The 16,901-nt window shown below is 54.3% G+C and overlaps 1 protein-coding gene across 1 annotated transcript in view; it reads right to left on the bottom strand.

Annotated features, from left to right (window-relative positions):
* Positions 1-16,901, bottom strand: part of PITPNM3 (PITPNM family member 3) — a 90,065-nt gene that overhangs the window by 28,488 nt on the left and 44,676 nt on the right. Inside the window, exon 4 of the mRNA XM_059997811.1 lies at positions 14,164-14,211. Within this exon, the coding sequence (XP_059853794.1) occupies positions 14,164-14,211 (48 nt within the window). The remainder of the gene's footprint in view (positions 1-14,163; positions 14,212-16,901) is intronic.

The raw sequence follows: 16,901 nt of genomic DNA, 5'->3' as shown, positions 1-16,901 counted from the left end.
GACAGCGTCCCCAGCTCGGGAGGGTCACGCTGCCCAGCCCCTGCCGCCGACAGATACACAACCTGAAACCCTTCTCCTCCTGAAGAAAGGGAGGCCGGGGACTTCCCTGGTGGCACAGTGGTCAAGAATCTGCCTGCCAATGCAGGGAACACGGGTTCAAGCCCTGGTCCGGGAAGATCCCACATGTCACGGAGCAACTAAGCCCGTGCGCCACAACTACTGAGCCTGCGCTCTAGAGCCCACGAGCCACATCTACTGAAGCCCATGCGCCGCAACTACTGAAGCCCGCGCGCCTAGAGCCCGTGCTCCGCAACAAGAGAAGCCACCGCAATGAGAAGCCCACGCACCGCAACAAAGAGTAGCCCCTGCTCGCCGCAACTAGAGAAAGCCCGTGCACAGCAACAAAGACCCAACACAGCCAAAATTAAATAAATTAAAAAAAAAAAAAAAGGAAGAAAAAGAAAGGGAGGCTGGCAGTGTGAGGCCATCATGGATGCTGTCTGTCCCTGAGGCCAGGAGGGGTGTCCCAGAAAGGAACTATTCTTCTCTTCCTCACCAGTAATGCGAGAGCAACAGGACAAATGCCATCTGGTGACTACCAGTTACGGAGGGAAACTTGGGCCAAGCATCCCTCTGAAAACAACTAGAGGAGCTGGGTAAAGTATTTTTTAAAGGTCTGTTTGAAGCGCTCGGAGTGACAGCAAGGCCTTAAATCATGGGAGGCCGGTCCAGGGAAGGTGGATCCTCCGAGAGGCAAGGCCAGCATCCAGGAGCACACTCACCGTCACACACGAGATTTGGGGTGAAGCCAGCCACTGCCAGGAATGCTTTTCTTGCTTCTCTCGGCTGCCATGTCCTCCTCCAGGAAGCGCTCCTCGGATTCCAGCCCTGGCTGAGCTCTCATTCCTCTAACATGTAAACTACAGCCGTGGACCAAATCTGGCCCGCCGTCAGTTTTTGTAAATAAAGTTTTATTGGGACACAACCGACTTTTTCATTTATGTATTGTCTATGGCTGCTTTTGTGCCACAGCAGCAGGGTTAAGTAATTGCCACAGAGTTCTTACAGCTGGCAACGCCGAAACTACGGACTGTCTGTCTCCTTACAGAACAGTTTATCTGATCTAACACCCGCATTTCTGAATGTCACGGCACTGGGCTCTCCGGTGGAGAGGCGCCTCCAGGACATCCAACGGCCCCCTCATGGCCCACCCGGTGATGCCGGCCACACTGAGGAATCCTCACCACCTCTCCTTTCTCCCCATGAGAAGGATACTATTTTCTCTGTGTGGCTGAACCACAAAACTAGACTGTGAACCAGCCACTTGTTTGCCTTCAAGCGGTTCATCTCTAAAGCATCCGGTTCTAGACAGGATGGCCCTTTCTCCTTCCCACTCTGCCCCACCCCCGCCAGGAGCCTGCAGCACCCACTAGGAGTCACATCTGGGGAGGGGCCTTCCCAGGGGCTTTACAGGCAACCCTGCAGTAGGCGTGGGCGAGAGCCCTGGCCAACATGTTTCTAAGTCAACATCTCAGCCACTACTGGCCCCAGGGGAGGGAGCGTGCAAAGAATTCCAAGTGAGAAGCTTTTCTCAGTCAGCAAGTGCATTTCTGAAATATTCTGTCCTCACAGACACAACCCTGGTCTAAGGGTAACTGCTTTATGAGCTCGGAGCTGCTGCCCACACAGACAGGAAATCGTTTCCCAAATGATGGAGAGGTTTGGCTTGGAGGAGGACGAGAAAAAACTTGTTTTGAGGCCGGACTCTGCCCTGCACTTGCTGAGACTCCTTCAGTGGCTCAGACTCTTCTGCCTTAATTGGAACATCCTGTAGACCTTGCCCTGGGCTTGGCTAGAAGAGGTCTGGGCCCTGCCTTCAGGACAGGATTATGCTAAAAGACACCAGTAAATGGCTCAGTTTTGTTGAGCACTTATTACGTCCCAGGCACAATGCGCTTTACAGGTACCATCTCATCTAGTCCCCCCAGTTATCCTCTGAGCTGTGGTCCTCTTATTATTAGCCCCATTTTACAGATGAGAAAACTGAGGCTCGAACAACCAAGGTCACTTGCCCCAAACCGCACAACTAATTAAAGACTGAGTGAGCTGCCCCACACTCAGCAGAAGACGATGCTTGACGAAGTGGCTCCCCTCCCATCCCCCTGATCGCCACAGCTTTCCAGTGAGGTAGACACGACAATCCCCATTCTGCAGGAGAAAAAACAGGAGCACAAATGGATGTGACATCCTGAAGACTAAAGCCCCCGAGACTTCTTCCCACCGCACGTGAAAGTTTGCTAGTAGGAAACCCCGAGAGTGTCCAGGAGGGAAGCTGAGTGTCGCTTCCCCAGGATGAAGCAACCGTACTTCGTGGTGTGTGCAGCCTCATGTGTGCAGCCCTGGGGCAGCTGGACCAGGGGGAACCAGGAGCTGGGCAGAGCTGAGGATATGGGCGGGCAGCCTGGGAGACCCCTCACTTCTGGGGCCAGGAGAAACCTAGTTGGGACCATGGACTTTGGAGCCAGAATGCCTGAGTACAAATCTAGGCTCTTACCAGCTGTGTGCCCTGTGTCTCAGTTTCCTCATCTGGAACATGGGCATAATAACAGTGGCTACCTCACAGAGTGGTGATGAGGATAAACGAGCCCATATATACAAAGCGCTTAGGACAGGGCCTAGAACATGGTAAGTGCTATATAAGGGTTAGTAGTTTATTATTATTATTACTATTATCCAGGGTGCATCGGGGAGCACAGGGCCAGGGCCACAGCTGACACAATGGGGCTGGAGGCTGATGGGGACATCACCGCCTCCACACTCCTGCCCTGCCCCCAAGTCCCTCCCTAAGCCCTGGCAGCCTCCCCAGCCTCACTGGGCTGGATGCCTGCTTGCAGTGTGATTACAGAATTAAATGCTGTGATTGCCACAAATTACCATAGCAAGGCTATAAATAAGTTGCAGGGAAGACATGAGGGTCCTGCCATCTCCTGGGTACCATGTCCTCCAGTATGTGGGGACTGCACCCTGCACCCTCACTGATTACACAGACTGAGAGCACCCGCATCCCTGATCTTCCTGTGGCCAGCTCCCTTGGGGCCCATGTGATGCCCTGGGCATCAAATCTGTGCTGCGTCCCGGCCACAAATGATGCCGAGGCAGTTCCTGGCTCAGTGGAGATGGGAGACCAGCAGGGTTGTCCTCAGCATCCCTCACCCCTTCCCTAGCCAAGGGGAAGAGTCTGGCCTCCCATGCTGTTTGAAGATGGAGACTTGCTTCCTTTTAATGCACAAAAGCCAGAAATGCTTTGCTCTGGAAGATGGAGGTGGGGAGACCTTGCCTGCCAGATCTGGATTCTGGCCCCTTGAGAGCTGACTAATAGCACCAGGGTTTCCCCATCTTCAGTCTTAGAAGAGGTCTCTGTAGACCAACAGAAAGGCAGCCTAGAACCCACCTGCCAGTACCTTGCCCACAAGGGTTCTGCTCTTCTAAGAACCAGACATTCCCACCACAATGACTGAGGCCACTGGCTCTGACTCACCCACAAGACACAACTCTTTCACTCTTCCATGCCTTTGCTCATGCTGAGCCCTCTGCCTGGGAAGCCCTTCCTCCCTCTGCAGACCAGCAAACTCCTACCTAACCTACGAACCTGCTCAATTGTCACCACCTCTGGAAAGCTTTCTCAGATCTACTCAGGCAGAGACGGTTATCTCACAGGGTGCCAGTGGTCAGGACCTAGCATGACATTTTTGTGAAAACTTACTGCAAGTGAAGATCCCAGGGTACACATGACCTATGAGACATCTCTATGCTGTCAAACCCCCAGGAGAAGCTGGGATCAGGGGAGCGTCATCCACCAGGAGGCACATTTCTTGAAAGTCCCCAGGAAGTAATGGTCCCCCAGAGCCCTGACAGGCTCACTTGGACATCTCTGGCCAACCCCACCTCATTGCTTGTTGGGTAGGGTCACTGGGCTGGGAGCCCAAGGTAGCGCCAAGGGCTTAGGGCATCTGGGGAGGAGGGGACACTGGCAGAAAGACAAACCAGGTTGGAACCTGCAGCTCTCATAGCGGCTCAAGGAGTGCAGGTTCATGAATGGGGTCACGATGCGGACGGGACAGTGTGAAGCAAGGGAAAGAATGGGCCCGCGCTGGATGGTTTTAAAACTTTTTTAAAACAGTGAAATCTTTTGCCCAGTGAAATTTTCCTTAGAAACCCAATTTGCAGAACAGGTGAAATTGGACGTCTCTGACTGAAAAAGGTTGGGGGGCCCAGAGCCCCGCTTCCTTACTCCCCCCCACCCTTGACCTAGGCAGCCACTGAGGGCTCCAGAGGACAATTAAAAAGCCACCAACTTTGTTCACCAGCCAGACTCCAGGCCACCCTCCTCCACGGTGCCCCAGCCCCTGGCTTTATGCAAAAACAGCAACCTAGGTGGAGTGGGTGGAGGGTGGGTTGGAGGCCTGATATTGGAAGAAAAGCACACCAAAATGTTTACAAGTGGTTTCTCTGGATGGTGGAACAATGGGTGATTTTTTTTAACTTTCTGCTTTTCTCTATTTTCCAATTTTTCTCTAGCAAACTCCTATTTCTTTTAGTTTACAACTATTTATGAATACATCCATTGAATGCACTACAAGCCTGTGTCGTGTTTACGATAAGAACATTTTCACCAAGCTACTACCCCTGACTCTGCTAAATGCAAACACTACAGACAAAACGAAGTGAAATGCCCTGTCCTCTGGGAGCTGACAGCAAATGAGGAAATGCACAAAGGAAATGACATGCTTATGGAAGGAAAAAACGAATGTGAAACACGATGAGTGAATCACCATCCTGCATTTGGGTTAAAAATCCAACTTGATATGACTTGCCAATTCCTCCTCCGTTGGTTATTGCCCAAACTTGTGTCCGGGCTGGAAGTACCAAGATGAAGCAGATATATAGCAGGTGCCTTCAAGGATCTCTCAAGCCCCTAGGGTCACGCGATCAAGGCCTACGTCATGTGACCCAGCCCAGTCACATGACCAAAGGCTGCAAACTGCCTGAGCCTGGGTAATGGGACCCGCAAAGCTAGTCAGCCTCTGAGGCTGCGCACACTAGAGACCATGGAATGAGGAGGGGACGTCCCCGTCCTGCTCCCTGCAGCTCAGGTCACTTTGAGGGCACATCTGGAGCCCAATAACTTGGGCAGGAAAGCTGTGGAAGGGGGCCCAGCCTGGGGAAGAGCAGGCTCTATGGGACATTTGCTGCCTGCAAATCCCAGCTGAGCCGTGTTTGGGTCACAGGAGCAGAAGACAGAGTCGGGATGAATGGGGGTGCGGACAGTTTCTGAAGAGTTCGGAATTTCAGCACAACTAAGGGAATGTTTACAATAGTACGAGAGTGACCCGTGCTGGCCCAGCGGCAGGGCATTCTCTCCCCTTCAGGAGGCTGTACAAGCAAGGACTGTGAGTGGTCACTGGGCAGGGATGCTGGCAGGGGATGTTCATACAGGGCTGTGGGATCTAGAGGCCGAGGCCCCTTCTATGACTCCTTAAGCCTTTCAGGGTCAGAAGCCAATCAAGTCAGCCTGGATTCATCTGGCTAAAGAGGCCAAACCCCAGGAGCCAATTAGCCCCCCACAGAGTTGCCTGTCCCTACCAAGTCCTGTCCCTTGCTAGGGTCTGGGCCCCAGATCCTGCCTCCTGAAAACATACTTTTGGCCACCCAAGGGAGCTTGGGGATAGCTCCGAGGAGCCACTCCCCTTGGGGGAACCCAGCGTCCCCATCTTGAATCAGGCCCAGGGAAGGTTTCAGATATACAACCGTAAGAACCTCTCCTGCCACTACACAGTGATGCTAGAAGGGCTTGGCGTCCCCTATCTGGTGACTCTCTGTAATAAATGCAGTCTTCCTCAGATGGGTCTTGAGTTTCTAGTCCTCGCCCAGTGTCTCAGGCAAACTTCACATTCATCCTGAGAGGACAGGGGTGCTCTGCCCATTTTACAGATGAGAAAACTGAGGCTCAGAGAGGTTAAGTGAAGGGGTGGGGATTTGAACCCAGGTCACCCGGCAAGGGCTCTTTCATCCTCCTGAAGCATCACCCCACAAAGGCGGGGGTTAAGAATGGGGTGTTCTTGTCAGTCTTTTAAATGCCTCCATACTGGCTCTGCCAGCAGAGCCATCCCTGGCAGGGAGGGAAAGGGGAAGAGAGGCGGTTGTCAGGAGCAGAAGCCTGCCTGAACCTTTGGGTCCTACCCGCTAAGGAACCCCTGTCAAGCCTGCCCACAAAGGAACCCCAAAGCACACTCCCCAACGGTAATCCCCTCAAAATGAACATGGGCTCCAGAAAAGGAACGGGGCAGGGCCCCTAAACATATGAAAAGGTGCTCAGCCTTAGAACCCTAAACTGCAGGAACGCTCACTGAAATCACTCTAAAACGCCTTTTTTTCACCTTAGCAGTTATCAACACCCAGCCACCCAGGGTGTGGGAAAGCACCCTCTCCTTGTTCATTGCGGGTGAAAGTGAAAACCAGTACAGCCTCTGTGGAGGGCAGTTTGGCAAGGTCATGCCACATACAGAGTGCCCTTGACCCAGCAATTCCAAGTCCATGTACAAAAGGACATGGATACAACACTAACCACTGCCACACTTTCTAAGACATAGACAAGAGACAGAAAGCAACCTATGTGCCCATAAATAGGGGCCTGGTTCAATAAACTAGGCCACCGTGAAATATGACACACCCGTTGCAAAGAATGATGCCCTTCTGAATGTATTAGATAGTAAAATACTCCAGATATATTGTTATCTGAGAAAAGCAAGGTACAGAGTGGAAGGCACCGAATGCTCCCATCTGTGTGGGATATATATATATAAATGAATATTTAGGGAGATGCTCATATATGCAGAGAATATCTCTGGAATGTTCTAGAAGAACCTAGTCACAATCATGGCTTCTGGGGAGAGGGAGGAACCCTCATCACCTTCATTCCTGTAGAATTTTATAACATGTACATGTGCTATCTACTCAAAAGACAGATTAAAAATAAGAATTTTTTCAAAGGGCACATAGCAGGGTGATTAAAAGCCCTTTTGTCCCCAGGAGAAAGGGATTTGAGGAGACAGAGGTTCCCTGAGACTAAAAAGAGATCCCCACCCTCTGCCCCAGGCTGAGGGGAGGAGACAGAAGTAGGTGCGATGCCCTCACAGCTTCGGGGACTCTCGCAAGTCCAGGAGGAGACAGAATGATTTTCACGGTCTGGCCACCCTGTGCCCCAAGGAGCCTGGCCCCTAGGCAGACCAGGACGGAAGGGAGTACAAGGCTGGGGCCCGGAGCCCCACAGCATCCACGAGTGTGGATGGAGAGCTTCCTGCACACATTCGCACGTGCACACACTGTTTCCCCACCAGGGTGGCGGGAACGACCCCTGGGGGCTTTGGAACAAGGGCAGGAAAATGAGGAAACGGGAAACCCCTGGAATCACAGAGGGGGCTCTGTCACGAGTCCAGCTGGATGGGTATGCAGAGTCGAAATTACAAAGGGGCTTATAGAAAAATAAAGGAAAAGGTGGTTCGTTCATGTATAAGTCAGTGGACTGTGCAGTATGGTCTCCATTCGCCCCTCCAGATCCACCTCCACCATCCCCAGTGAGGCTCCCTCCCTGCCGGCTCACCATGGGCTGTCCCTCCCGAAGGCCAAGCTCCTGCGCAGGTGGGGCAGGGACAGAGGGGGAGGCTCTCCACGCAGCGACCTTCAGGGCTGGGAGTGGCCCAGGGCATCGTCCTGTGCCTGGCGGGTTTCCTTTACCTGAGATTGAAGAAACTCCTGCGGGACTCTCCTCCAGTCAGGCTGCTCGAGAGCCTTCCTTTTCCTGCGAGAACCCCCGGCCGAATCATGACTAGACACTAACTGCCCTACAAAAATCTCATGTCAGCCTACACTGTCCTTTCCTGCGGCTTCCCCATCCTGACCAAGGCCCGTGTGGTCTGCCCACAGGTCCGACTCTCCACTCACCTCTCCCACCACTTGCCCCACCCTCTCTGAGCTCAACCACGTCGGCCTTTTTGACAGTTGTCAAGGATCCCATGTGCCTCTCGCCACAGGGCCTTTGCACATCCTGTTCCCTATGCCTGGACTCTTCCTCTCACCCTCTGTGCCCAGACAGTCCCTACAGAAACCTCAGTGTTCCTTACTCCTGGGGGCCTTCCCTTCTTACTCTCCTCCTCCAGAAAGCACCATGGCTTTCTGTGTCCTAGGACTAATCCTTATACTTTTAGTTTTGTGGTTATTTCATTTGTCTTCCCCTCCTCCAACCCCCAGATTGTAAGAGCCTTAAAGGCTGGAACTGGATTTGTTTTAGTTCCATTTTATCCCCAGAGACTATTAAGGTGCTGGCATATAAAAGAGACTCATTAAATATTTTTCAAACAAGCGAATGAACTAATAATTTGTTCCTATTCTGTGCCCCTACACGTGCCGGAAGCTGCACACGTCCCTGGCAATGCAGACGCGGCACAGACTCACACAGACGCACACGGAGCCTTGTGTAGATGACTGCACTGACGCTTGGACACACACGCTAACGCACACACACAAATGCGCAGGCACACGTTTCCCTGTGCGCGCACACACACACGAACGGACCATGCCAAACATAGGCATACGCGCACGCACGCAAGAAAAGTGCTCCCAAGGCGGACGTCTGCCACCCTGAGCTCATTAAAGCCGCTAAACATAGCCCGTCTGCAGCTGTGCTCAGCAAGCTGCCCACACAGGCCAGGAAAAGACACCAGTTACCAGGCAGAGGAGTGGGGAGGCCAGCCGTGGGCAGGGGGCTGCTGGGGAGGCCGTGGGGCCGAGGGCATGCGGGAGGGGTAGCCCCTTGGCGGCTGGTCTGGCTCTTCAGAGCTGCTCCTCTGGTCCCTAATCCCAGACAGCGGGACGTGAGGTCAAGCCACACCCCCACGAAAGCATCCTCATCTTCCCCCTCTGCCTCTGTGGGACAACCGCACAGGTTTTTCTGACAGTTATTGGGGTCCAGGAGCCAAGCTCAGTCCAGGACCAGGGACTGGAGCCAGGATACAGCCTGGGACAAATCGGGGCTCTGTGGGTGCCTAGGGTAGAGGCTCAGTCTGGGATGAAGAATCAAGGGTCCTTCTGGGGCCAGGATTGGGACTCAGTCTGCACCAGTGTCGAGGACGAGAGAAAGTTCAGAGACCCACTGCTCAGCCCGCTCTAACAAACAGGCGCGGCCACGGGCAGACCCTCCCCACACTGCGGGCATCACTTGCTGCCCCCACCCCTGCATCTGAAGCCTGGCACTGGCCCTGAGAAAGCCATCTGACAACCACGAGTGTAAGTCACATGTGCAGGTCGAGTTGTCCTCCACACAGATTGGGTCCCACCCGGAGGGCCCAAGAGCAAGTCCTCCTGTCCTGGAATCTGCACCCTCCCCCCGCCCCCCGACACACACAGGTGGACGTGAGGTAGAGAAAGTCTCTCCAACTTGCACTTTACTGTGCACATCCTGGACCCCAAGTTTTTGGGGGGCTCGTGGAGCTGGCTCTTGGAGGGGGTACCTGTGTGACACAGGGGACAATGGGGCACCTCCCCAGGTACCTGGGGTGACCAGAAAGGAGAAACTTCAGGAAAATGGGAGCTCAGACCAGACACGGGACTGGAGATGGAGGGGCATGGAGACCTGTGGGTGAGCACCTTCCTTGGAAGGTTATTTACCCCTGGTCTTTATCGTCTCAATGTGACACAGCTGTAATGATTGCAACCTTTCCCAGCATCCAGGTGGCCATGAAGATCAGTGTGCAGCGCCTTGCACACTGTGAAGCTGCTGAGAGGGGAAGGGAGGGGGGATGGAGAGAGTGAGGCAGCCACGGCTCTCCTGGGAGAGTCTGCTCCTCCCTGGAGATGGAGCCGGGGGACAGAGGAAGGAGAGTTACTACACCCACTGAGCCAACAGCTGTGCCCTCAGCCTCCTCTGTGATGACAGTAGGTCCTGGCAGGGAGGGGCGGACCCAGCTCCCTGATCCAGGAAGCGATGAATGGAGTAGAGGGCAGAGGCCGACAGGGCTGGGTCCCAAGGGACTCACTCTGGAGCCCCAAGTCCTTCCTACCATCTGCTGTGGAGCGGGCTGCTAGCATCGCCTCCACGAGGCTGGATGCACTGCTCGAGTTTTCCAACTAGCTTAAGAGAAAACTGTGCTTGGAGTCTGCACGCTCCTTCTAGAAATCGGTCTGGAAAGGAAGGGGAGGGCTGGTGGGGAAGGTGGGCAGGTAGGTCGTGCGGAGGCCGGCCTCGTCCTTTATTGGAGAGGAATCACTAGAGGGCATCAGGAGGCCGTGAGGACAGGTCTGCCTCCCGCGAAGGCCTCCACACTCTGGAGGAAGAACCAAAGTGGGAGAGACCCGAGGCAGGGAGGCCAGCACGGGAGGATGGATCCATCCAGAAGAGAGAAGATGGCGGCCTCGGCTGGAGAAGGGGTGGGGGATGGGGTGGGTGGAGGTATGAGAGATCTGCTGGGGGTACAACGGATGCTCTCAGGGGTCTGATCTGACTCTGGAAGGTGGCAGAGAAGGGGAAGCTTAGAAGGACGCCCAGGTGTCTGGCGTGAGTTTGCGGAAGATGACGCCATTCACTTTGCACAGAAGAACAGGAGCGAGGTTCAATGGGCAGGTAGTAAGCTCCCCGAGTCCTTACACCCAGCACCACGTCAGGTGCCAGAAGTGCTCTGTAAATGTGGGCTCTGCTGTGGAGTAGCGTGAACACGGCAGAGCAGCCAGACGTGCAGGCAAAGGAAACCAGGAGACAGAGGCAGCGACGGAAACTCAGAGAGCGCTAGAATGTCAGAGCTAGAAGGGGCTCTACGCACAGACGGGCCAGGAGGCCGGCCACAGGCAGGAGCTGAGGCTGCACAGCAAGCTAGCTGGAGGGGTGGGGGGCCCAGGTCTCCTGCGCCCCGGTCCGAGCCCCTCTCTCCCCTCTGCTTCCACCGGCCCCTCCGCACTGGCTCCCTAGGCTTCCTCAGGTCTGGTTCCAAACAGCAAGCACAAGCCAGAGGCAGCAGGCTGTCAGCGCACCTGTGCAGCTGCAGGTTGAAGGCTGGGCTGCCTGGGAGAGGAGGGAGGATTCCAGGACACCCCCGGAGTCCCCCACCCACGGTCAGTGCAGACGAGGCCTTACAATCCCATGCCTGCACGTGAGCTGGGAGGCCCTGGAAGGCCCCTTTCCTGCACTCCCAACCCTTGTGGCCAGCTCAGGAGGGCTCCCTGGGGACTCAGACTGTGACAGTGACAACAGAGCCAGCCACAGGACCAGCAGAGCAGGGACAAGACTGGGCTCTGTAAGATGCCGAGATTCACCCCCGCACCTGCACCAGGTGTTCCAAGGCTCATCCAAAAGCCAGTAATAAGCGAGAACCGCGCAATGCTTCCTATCTGTGAGGTGCAGACCTTGGCACCCACGTACGTTACCTCTATGCCCTCAGCGACTGTCGAAGCAGACATTACGATCATCTTTCCACAACGGAGTAAACCGAGGCCCAGAGATGTTAGGTAACTTGCCCAAAGAAGCACAGAGAGTAAATGGAGGAACTGGGCCTCGAGCCCAGGCCTGACACCTTTAAAGCTCAGATGCTATAGCACCAGTCCCAGGATTTTCTGACTCCTGGTCCAGGGCAATTTTTACCACTTCCCACCTTGTTTTTAGTGAGGTTTTGAAAACCGAGTGGGAATATCAAATAAGATGACATGCACAGAGGTGTGACATAAACGGCGGAGCGCATCATAACTGTCAGGCATGGCCATTATTCTGTTTTTATTCAGGGTCACGGACTTTTATTTTGCCGGTTTGGGATGACAAACACACATCACCATCAACTACCACCGTCATTCCATCAGAGAAAAAGTATCTGAATGCCATGATGTGTAGACACGGCCAAAGTGCGGGATAAGAAGCTGTTCTCTCAACTGAATGCATTCAACGTGTTGGGAAAACACATTACAGGACTGCCGTTTGTCTCGTTGTCAGAAATGCTGGGTTTGGGCTTGGCAATCACTGACCTCAATGACCATTTCAGCTCTGAAATTCTCCCATGCATCTACTGTTATTCTTTACTACACAAGACTATCCTTAAGGAGGAGAAGTGGATGACGGCCGCCGGCAATCTCATTCTGACTAAAATTTATAACCGTGGTGTAAAAAACAGAAAACAAAAAGGCTTTGTTTCTCCTTAAACACGCATTCTTCCCCAACCAGGTCCAGGAGACACCAAACGTCTGATCAATTCATTTGTGTCTGTGGAGAACAGAGCTGTGGTTTGGCGTTTCCGAGACAGAGACAGCCCCGCGGCAGGTGGCCGTGTTTTTCACTTTGAGGCCGCTGTGGTTTCTTCTTCCTAGGGGCCCAGAAGGAGTGATCTGGGCTTGGTTCCTCTCTCACATTCCTGAGGAATGTGATCCTGTGTTAAGCTTTTATTTTATTATGTTTGACATCTCTGGGGGCAGCCTAGCTGGCCAGGGAGAGACTGCCCCTCCCAGGCCATGCGAATTCCTAGAGATAATAAACAACTCACCCTAGAACGCACCTTTCGCATGCAAACCAACCAATCCTGGGTCCTCAGCTCCAACCACCTCCTTTATCTAACTCCCACACCCCAGGCCAATATCCCCCCCCCCCCCCCGCCCTAAATCACCCTGGGGCCAGGTGCCCGAGAACTAGAGACCGCCCCTGTGGCCCGGAGCCTGCGACATTATTCAATCCAGCCAGTCCTCAGCTGTCTCCCCTGCCCTGACGTGCCTTTCCCACGGAAAACACAATCCAGGCTCTGGGCCAGGCTTGCCCCATGCCCCTTCTGCCCGCCTCACACCCGCCCCCCCCCCCCCCCCGACCAAACCTGGTGCTTCCCCCGTGGCCCCTGCCCTGGGGAAGTGTAAATAATAAATTCTTCGGTCCATGGCTTGCATCTCTCCCGTCTTCACTCAGTCACCTCTATAAATTAAAATCCCGTAGGTACATTTCAACACCCAGCCCCGCTGCTGCTGAACTTGGTTCCTCACATCCTGTAAGGACACAGGAGAGAGAACTGCCCCCCTCTCTGCACTGCCCCTCCCCTTGCCCGGTACACTTATGGCCTGAGTCTTGTGGGGGGCACGCCCCTCTCAGAGACACTCATGGCGCCCAGCCCCTGAGGGGCTTCATCTGTGAACTGCCGCCGGATGTTTGAAGCGTCGAAACCTTCTCCAAGGCCTGTGCACCTACTCAGGCCATGGGAAGCTGGCGCTACAGGTACCCCTCCTGTTAGCTGACGGATGGAAGAGCTTGGAGGAAGAACTCGAGAAAGGCTTCAGCCTGGGGAGGGGGTGGGCAGAGTGGGCTGCAACCACAGACCAAAAGAGCAGGAGAGAGAAGGAAGGAAAGTTCTGAGCCCACCCTCCCCCAGATACACACATAGACCCCAGTCCCCAGCCCTGGCCTCGTGCGGAACTCAATACTGCCAACAGCAAAGACGTCCGGCTCAGACAGTGCCCATCAAGTGCACCCCAAACCTCCAGGGAAGATGCCCTGAGGTCACTGTGCCAGAAACTGACATCTTTACCAAGTCTCTCCTGGGTCTAACCCTGTGCTCGGCCTCTTGAGAAAACACAGGCAGAAGGAAATCTGAGACGCCTGTATCAGACGAAGGACACGAGGACTTGGGAGGTCCCGCTCTGCAGACAGGGCCTCTGAGTGATGGGACGGAAGGATCATGACCCCGGGCACAGCCTCGGTTACCGTGTCACCAACTGTGGTTCCTGGAAGCTGTGTCACCCGAGAGAGATGGTCTCAACGGCCCAGGAGGGCTTGCTCCCCTTGCCGGTGCCCCCCTCTGCCCACAGGCAGACCACGCACGAGGCTGTCCATGGTTCCACCTGCTCTGCTGAGCTCAGCCCCCTGGCCCATCAGCCTCAGGCCCCTCTCTCTGGCCCTGACCCCCGAGCTGCCCAGCGTGTAGGAAGTTGGGAACCCGTGAAGCTCAGCTCCTGGGGCAGAGAGCGGCCCCGGCCCTCCAATCCCGCACAGTAGCGAAGACCCTACCACCTGAGTGGATGAGGGGTCCCCCGGCCCAAGGAGCTTGGACCCATCCAAGGTAAAGGAAAGACTCCTGGGGGCCAGGTTTAACTCACGTTGCTTCTCCTGGAGGATGCTGGATGTGCACGGCACGTTCGCTTCTCCTGCAGAAGAAGAGAAGAGAGGTGAGCCGACTCCGCATCACTGTCGGCCAGACCCTGGGAGGCCACTGTGGCCCCATTGGCCCCTCCTGTCCAGCTGCCCCCTCCCGGAGCCAAGGGCTGGAGGTAAGCACCAGGGAACGCCCTGCCCTGCCCCGGCCACACCCAGCTCTCCGCTCTTTATACCCTTTCTACACGACAAAGCCCGAGCCCTGATGCCACTGCCTGGGGAGGCGTGTCCTGGCCACCTTCTCACCTCCGCCCACCTGCATAAAGCAGCCGCTTGTCTGGGGTGGCCCTTGTCTACACTTACTCTCATCTCTGAGGGTCACCACCGCCCTGCAGACAACTGGAAATCTCCGCCTCTAGGCCAGCCTCTAGTCTCCTAAGTCCTTGACCCACGCCCCCCACCGCCTCCTGGACCTCAGCTCAGCAGGTGGCGCATGCGCACCAGCGTCCTGGAACTGCCCCTGTTCCCAAGTCCCCACCTCAGTGAAGGCACCACCTTCTCCCCAAGCCTGGGAATCACCCGTGACCCCTTTCCCTGCCTCGTCCCCACTTTCAGTCAGTCACAGAGTGCTGGGGCCATCTGCCTCATTCTCTCCTCCTTACTCTCTCCTTCTCCACCGGATTTGGACTCCCCAGTGGAAGGGGTTTCTGTGCTGTTCACTGGTGTGTTTCCAGGCCTAAAACAGTGCGTCTCAGTCAATAAGTGTTGAATGAATAAATGAAACACACACACAAACATGTACACACACACACACAAATACATACACACAAATACCCACAAACACATACACAAACACACACACACACACACACCACTCCCCAAATACAGAACTCCATGCCGTCTCCCTGGACTATTGCAATAGCTCCTCCTTTTGATGAGAAGCTTTTTTCTATAATTATGAAAGTAACACAAGTTCCTTATGGAAAAGTTGAAAAACACCAACCAGCAGAGAAAAGGGAAAAGATTCCTTACAATCCCATGACTGAGGGAAAACTACTGGTCCCCATTCTATGTCATTCCTTCCAGGCTTCTTTCCATAAACATTTTTTTGGGCCAGTTGAGATCATATCTGTGATCATATCTCTGTGGGCCAGTTGAGATCATATCTGAGATCATATCTCTGTGGGCCAGGATTATGTCATTTATCTCTGTAACCCCAACAAATAGATCAACGGTTGGCTCGTGGAAGGTATCATCGATGATAAAGAAGCACAAAATACACTTTCTGTACTTCAAGTTGAAGCATGAATAAATAACTAAAGCTATGAAACCTCTGTAAACATCACTCCAACAGCTATAGAATGTTCTATTGAGAGGATACATCATGGTTGACTTTTAAATTATCTTATTGGCAGAAAGTTTCAAAATTTCACCCTTATAATTACTGCTGCAAGGAACATCTTTGTGGCTGAAGCTCTTTCTGCCTGTTTTATGATTTCCTTAATATACAGCCACAGGGCTTCCCTGGTGGCGCAGTGGTTGAGAGTCCGCCTGCCGATGCAGGGGACACGGGTTCGTGCCCCGGGCCGGGAAGATCCCACGTGCCGCGGAGCAGCTGGGCCCGTGAGCCATGGCCGCTGAGCCTGCGCGTCCGGAGCCTGTGCTCCACAACGGGAGAGGCCACAACAGTGAGAGGCCCGCGTACCGCAAAAAAAAAAAAATACAGCCACAGAAGGAAAATTTTGGGTCAAAGGGTAAGAACATTTTTAAGGCTCGATGTTTATTGCCCGACTGCTTTCCAGAGAGGCGTATGTTCTGATTTACACACCCAGTCGCAGCAGAAGTAAGCGCTGCTCTTAACAGACGCTCACCTCCCCAGCATTTACATTGGTCTGTCAAATTTCTCTGCCTCTAATTTCACCAGATTAATCTTTCGAAAACTGGCCTGCCCAGGCCACTCTCTTGCTCCAAGCCCTCCAGTGACTCGCCGTCATCAAATTCTCAGCCTGGCAAGCAAGCCTCTCTGTAAAGTGGCCCCTGCCCACGTCCCCAGCCTCTGCCCACCCCTTCCTGCCTCATCTCCACCAGCCAAATGACCTGAACACCATTAGGGCTCTTCCGTCTTTCTCTGTCGAACACGCTGTATCCTGTGGGCTGGGTGGAGAACCAACCCGAGGCCACCTCTTCCACGAAGACTTTGATCCTTCCTCAAAGGGCTCAATTCTCAGGACCTCTGTCCTCAAAGGTCAGCTCTGCAGCCCAAGGGACTCACAGGGTCAGATTCAGCAAAGGCCAGTTCCCTTCCATTGCGAATGCTCCCCTCGAGCCCACCCCACCTAACTGGAAGGCTCAGAAAGGGACCTAAGCCAAACCCCAGGAGCTAGAAAATTCTCTGTGGCCAGAGTGAGGCTAAAATCTGAGAAGTGGAATCCCCGGCCCTCAGCTGACCTCAGCCCACTGAGAGCCCAGTCAGTTAGCAGTTCTGTCTGAGTCCCCCAAAGATCTTCAGCCAGGGGAGCCCCTTGGCATCAGGAGTCCTGGCCCTGGCTCTGTGGCACCATGTTTTGGGCCTCAATTATACACATCTGTTCAATGGAAGGTCTCACTCTACTCTGCTGAAGGGTCCTCCAGCTCTGCCAGGACAGGAGTCCAGGGCCAGGGGCACAGCACAAAAGTGGCCAGACTGGAGTCTAGGGCATGGGCCAAGCAATGTAGAAGTCACGCCTCCAGCCTGAAAACTCTA

The sequence above is a fragment of the Delphinus delphis genome, chromosome 19 (genome assembly GCF_949987515.2).
Source record: "Delphinus delphis chromosome 19, mDelDel1.2, whole genome shotgun sequence".
Taxonomy (NCBI): domain Eukaryota; kingdom Metazoa; phylum Chordata; class Mammalia; order Artiodactyla; family Delphinidae; genus Delphinus; species Delphinus delphis.
This window is presented reverse-complemented; position numbering and strand designations above follow the sequence as displayed.